The sequence below is a fragment of the Oenanthe melanoleuca genome, chromosome 5 (genome assembly GCF_029582105.1).
Source record: "Oenanthe melanoleuca isolate GR-GAL-2019-014 chromosome 5, OMel1.0, whole genome shotgun sequence".
Classification (NCBI taxonomy): domain Eukaryota; kingdom Metazoa; phylum Chordata; class Aves; order Passeriformes; family Muscicapidae; genus Oenanthe; species Oenanthe melanoleuca.
The window spans coordinates 12,299,141-12,305,140 of NC_079339.1; the positions used below are offsets into that span (position 1 = coordinate 12,299,141).

General features: G+C 35.7%; 1 protein-coding gene across 1 annotated transcript in view; it reads left to right on the forward strand.

Annotated features, from left to right (window-relative positions):
• Nucleotides 1-5,127, forward strand: part of PDE3B (phosphodiesterase 3B) — an 81,482-nt gene extending 76,355 nt beyond the window's left edge. The window contains exons 13-16 of the mRNA XM_056491971.1: nucleotides 692-895; nucleotides 1,131-1,292; nucleotides 2,586-2,835; nucleotides 3,167-5,127. Of these exons, the coding sequence (XP_056347946.1) occupies nucleotides 692-895; nucleotides 1,131-1,292; nucleotides 2,586-2,835; nucleotides 3,167-3,393 (843 nt within the window). The 3' untranslated portion in view covers nucleotides 3,394-5,127. The remainder of the gene's footprint in view (nucleotides 1-691; nucleotides 896-1,130; nucleotides 1,293-2,585; nucleotides 2,836-3,166) is intronic.
• Nucleotides 5,128-6,000: the final 873 nt, after the last annotated feature.

Below are 6,000 nucleotides of genomic sequence, written 5' to 3' on the forward strand. Positions count from 1 at the left end.
GCAAAAAGCATTGGCAAAATGAAGTTTTTTCACGTTCTGTTTAATATATATTGGATTAATTATTTTATAGAGTGTTTATGTAAGCATGGAAGCTGTGAGTAAAATCTGGAACTGTTTAGCTAGCTTGTTTACAGTTAAAATTTCTGCATCAGCATTAAGCATAGCCCTTTGAAAACTAGTGATACTTTGCACCATTTTCCATTGCAACAGTTCTTATGTTTTGGGGTCCTTTTTGTGGCAGGATTTTTTTCATTTGTGTGATTTCTTGTTTATTTCTTTGTTTTTGTTGGGTTGGGGTTTTTTATTGTTTTTGTTTTTCCGACACAATTAAGAGGAATTAAAAGCATATACTTAAATATATTTTTTTTTTATTTTCTTGTTTTCTTTTTTACATAGACTTTGCAAAATTTTAAGTGGTTTGTGTATGTGTGCCTACAGTCTGAATGTAGCTGTTACTAAGACATTGTTAAGGACTTTTAAAGAAACAAAGAACTTTGCTAATGGTTAAGTTTGGGGGGGTTTCCCCTCATCTGTCATTTTTGTGTCACTTTAACCCCAAAACTAGAAGACAAATTTTTTTTTTATTATGTTTACCTAATGTTTCTGACTAGCCCTTACAGAATATTTAATTACAACTTTAAAACTTCCCTGTGTAATTTACAATTCTTTGCTTATTTCTTTTTTCCTGTAGGCTGTTCTCTACAATGACAGATCAGTCTTAGAAAATCACCATGCTGCATCTGCCTGGAATCTTTTCTTATCACGACCAGAATACAACTTTTTATCAAACCTCGATCACGTAGAATTCAAGCGCTTTCGTTTCTTAGTGATTGAAGCAATCCTTGCCACAGACCTCAAGAAGCATTTTGATTTCCTTGCAGAATTTAATGCCAAGGTTTGTTCCACTTTAGTGTCTGCACTGATCTGGTCTTGATATACTGATGTTATCATTGCTTCTCAGTAATTGTTAGTTTTAATTACTTGCATTTAAAGTTTTATATTATTTAAATTCAAGCTATTAAAATGCAAATAGAGTATTTCCTTTGTGTGAACCAACTGTAGATGGTTTGTGGATTGCCTAATAAACCCATGGCTGAATAGTTTTAACTCCATGTCTGTGCCCACCCCAGGTCAATGACATGAACAGCAATGGCATAGAATGGAGCAATGAAAACGATCGCCTGCTGGCCTGCCAGATATGCATCAAACTGGCTGATATCAATGGCCCAGCCAAAATCAGAGACCTGCATCTGAAGTGGACTGAAGGCATTGTCAATGAATTTTATGAACAGGTGGGTATGGAAAGAGCAATTTTCTCTTTTTAGTGATGCTTGATTCTTTGTTTTACCAGTGGTTTAACTCAATTAAGCTTTATTCCTTCAGGTAACATATTGCTATCTTCTCATTCTTAATACTAAAATGTATTTGCACAGGTAGCTTACTAGCATGATTTTTTAGTTTCTAATAATTGTGTTAGTAAACAAGCTCCCAGCCAATATTGTCCATTTTTCATATACTAGGGGATTTTTGAAGGAGAGAGCTTCTTTCCTTAGGACAATGCTGATAAATCAGAATAACTTCTTTCACTTTTGGAAGTTAAGATCCCAGATGTGTTTCTAGGTGAAAGAATATGTACAAAATCCACAAGACTGAAAATGTAAGTGCAGCTCTAAAACTATCATGTCCTTGGAAGTGTTGAGATAAGTAATTATAGCTCAGATTTTCTATGAGCAACTATTCAATGTTTTTCTTCTCCACTTTATAAAATGGGGAAAAAAAACCCCAAAAAACCAAAACAACAAAACAAACCACTTTATTCTGGATGTTATAGCTCATTTCATTCTTCTGTGGCCTTGCAGGGGATGCCATTACCATCGTGCCTTGCTATGGCTGATTACTCTGCCACTTTCTCTGTTCATCAGCTCAGCAATTGAAGTTGAATCTCTGCTTCCTCTGAAACCATCCTGTAAAGGCAGAGGAACAGCAGCTCCAGTAGAACTAGCTCTCCATCCAGACACAAGCAAAGCTGGAGGGAGGGTTATGGACTGTGCAAGCCTGAGCCACAATGTGTCTTTATTTTAAACTGACCTAATAGTATTTTCATTCACTTAGTCCATACAATTATTCTCCTCAGTAAAAAGATACAATCCATGTGATGGATCATGGAATTATAGAATATTTTGAATTGGAAGTGGCCACAGGGGTCACCAAAGCCTAACTCCTAGCTCTGCACAGGACACCCCAAAAATTACACCCTGTGCCTGAGAGCACTGTCCAAATGTTTCTTGAGCTCAGTCAGACTTGGTGCTGTGACCACTGCCCTGGGGAGCTGCTCCAGTGCCCAAACACCCTCTTAGTGAGGAACCTTTTCCTTATAACCCACCTAAACCTGTCCTGAATTAACTTCAGACCATTCTCTCAGGTCCTGTCACTGGTGACCATAGAGAAGAGATCAGTGTCTTTCCAAGCACTTCCCCTCGTGACAAAGCTGAAGGTTTCTCAGTTCATTAAAAGTAATTTTTAAAATAAGAATTTGTAGCTAATTTTGTGAGATATTCTGATCATTCTTTTCATTTATTTTTCAGGGTGATGAGGAAGCAAGTCTTGGATTACCTATAAGCCCCTTCATGGATCGTTCTTCTCCCCAGCTTGCAAAACTGCAGGAATCTTTCATCACTCACATAGTTGGCCCCCTTTGCAATTCCTACAACGCAGCTGGGTTACTTCCAGGGCAGTGGGTTGATGAAGAGGAGGAGGATGCAGAAAGCACTGAAGATGATGATGGTGCTCAGTTAGAGAGTGATGATGAAGAAATGGAAGATGATCTCATTTTAAGTAAGTTTCTGTGTTTCACTTGGTGCTTAGCTGTCTCTCAGTAGCTTCAGACATAGCAGTGACAGTTGAAATTGTGCAGTACAAATCTTGTAGATTTTGCCATTATGCTGCTTTGTAAATTTTCCTCTTTTAATAAAAATTGTATTCCTGCAATTTAAGATAGAAACTTGTTGATATCCTTTGCCATGCCACTGTTTAAATACTCAGAATAATCATCCATGTGCCTTGCTCAGATTTGCTACATCTCACTTGCAATGTGCCATTGGTTTTGTATGTGTAAAATACAATTTCTCAGAATGTCAAACAATCCAATGTGCTTATCATTTTACAGAAGCTCAAAGGAAAAAAGGTAGACGAATATTTTGCCAGCTAATACACCACCTCAGTGAAAACCACAAAATATGGAAGAAAGTGATTGAAGAGGAAGAAAAAAACAAAACAGAAGGAGCCAAACTGCTGACTGAAATCTCATCTTTACCTCAAGCAGATGACATTCAGGTTATTGAGGAAGCTGATGAAGATGATGAGCGACAGCTAGGAGAAGACAAGACATGCTAAGGGAACTCCAGTGGTGTCCAGTGTGATGACAGCCTATGTTTTTTCCACTGTGCTGACTTCAGCCTGACACAGCTCACATAAAATTGAAAGGCCTTAATACTGTGAGAGGATTCTTTTCACTCTGGTGGAATCCCACTCCTATGCACTTTCGCCACACAGAATACAGAACTTTATTCAGAGATTGAGTATTGTATACCCTGATGCAAAGTTCTTTATGCCTTAGTTGGTATAAAATATCCTGATATAATGCTGCCTTTGCTGAATATGGAACTCTTCTTTTCCTTGAGGTACCTGCAGTTTTTAAAAAACATTCAGTGACTTTGATTACCAAAGTGGCAAGAACTTTTTGCTAACAAGGAACCGCAGGATGAATCCTAATGTTGTCTTGAGTTGCTTATTTCATGTTGTTTTTGAACATGAATGAGAAAAAAGTCTGTGCCTACATGAAAACTATGTTACTGCTGCAGTGCAAGCCTGTTGTGGGGTGTCTACTTAGTGCAGTAGTGTGCTTCATGTAGTCATCTCAGAGCAACTGTTCAAGGACTGTGACATAAATGCTGAATCTTGATATTTGTGGTTTAAAAAGAGGAAAGAAAATCCAGGTGCATCTATTTCTGATGCTTTTTATTATTGTGCATAATCTGATGTTTTATTTTTGCAGAAAATATTCAGGTTTGCAGTGGATGTTCATGATAATTCATTGAATCCAAGGCCATTCTCATCTGTTGCCTTGCTGTTTCGTGGTAGAACATTAAAAACCTGTTCAGCTACTTAAATTATGAAGGAATTCTATTCTTTTAGTCATAAGTAAAGTTGTATTTCCTGCCCTTACTCAGGTTCACGTTTAAAAACAAGTCAACCACATCATAGATTTTTATCTTGCACCCATTTCCCATATTAAATTTTAAGGAAATAAGATCTTATCTCATTTATTCTTTGTATGTAAAGCTTTAGGAGAATTAAAGATTTTTTTTTTTTAAAGACATAAACTACTGTTTCAAAATGCCTATTTTAATTTGCCCCACACTTTTTTTTCCATCACAGAGACAGCTTTTATTGCTTTCAAGTTTGATGTACATCCTGAAATACACATATGGAAACCAGAAGGTGGAAACTTTGTGTACAGCCTGATACAAGATAAAAATCACTGTACTGTACTACATTTTAGGTTGCTGAGTTTTAAAATAACAAACTTACACATTCCACCCCAATGTATTTCTAGAAACACTACCATTGTAGGTCTAATTTGTAAACAAACAAAAAAGTCATAAATTAGGATACAAGTAAGCAAGCCACAGATAAGCCTAGTTTTAAAAGTGCTCCTTTTAATACTAAACCCTTAAATGCTGTGTAGTTGAACTGAATAAAACCCAAATGCACGTGTGCTATTCCTAAATGTGTGTTAGCATATTTGTGTTTGCATCAATTGACTTGGGAAAAAAAAGATAACCTTGTGTAAACTGTATTACACTATTTTACACAGATTTTGAATCTGCTATTTCATTGGCCAGTTTAAATAACTGAAAGGTTTGGGGTTGATTTTTTTTTTTTTTTCATTTTTCACTAATAAGCCTTTTGTTGATGCACTTAAAAGACCACTGAAATGTGCTTTTGCTATATCTTCAGTGCCAAATTCCCCTTTGCTGCCATTATCACTATCACTGCAGTTTTTTTGTAACATAAGCAGTGTTAAACCAGATATTTCTGTCATTAATAAAATATTGCACAATTGAAGCTGGCACTTACTGATCATACACTGTATTTTATATTTCTTTGGTCATACGTTCTTCTTGCAGATAATGTGAAGACTAGAAAAATTCTGATTTGATTGCTGTATTCTCAACATTTTTTGTTTAGATGGTGTGCTTGTATACATAAAGTATCATTTTAATATTGTTTAATATCATTTCGCTTTGTCTGAAAAAATGATACTAGTTAGTCTAAGTTACTGTTCTATTATTTTACATGACAAGTTTCCATTTTCAGTTTTCCTTAAAATGTCATTATTTAAAAAATAACAAAAGTATAACAAGGTAAAAATTAATATTTTATCTTTTACTAGACCATTGTAAGGACTTGTATCTGGTGACATCTTTGCCAGCAGCTTTCTTATCTCAGATTTCTCTTAAACTCTTTAGGAATATTGAAACAATTTTGAAATCCAGTAACAAGCAGCAATCCTCAGTGCTTAATAAACTGTAAGGTTAATATGTATTTCCAATTAGATATTTCCAAGTTACACTAGCTTGCTTCAAAGATATGTTTAATTATGAATGTGTTCTAAGTCCACTTTAAAGTGCTTGTTTTTTATGTGTGCACAGTATGTCACTAATTGTTACCCTAAGAGCAAAGGGAAGAGACTGGAAAAAAGTTAACAAAGCCTGGTTCAGGAATGTTTGTGGAAGTGGCTGAAACTAAACGTGCCTTAAATCTTTAAAAAAATGGCAATGGAGGATCTTCTGGATGCTGATTGAGCTCTTGACCAAAATAATCTCTCTCTATATAAGGCATGTCATTCTTAAATTCTTAAATCTGTGATCACACTTCAGTAATTCACAGCTACCAGGGGATGCTGAGTAGTGCTGAAAACCACACAAAGGAACCCAA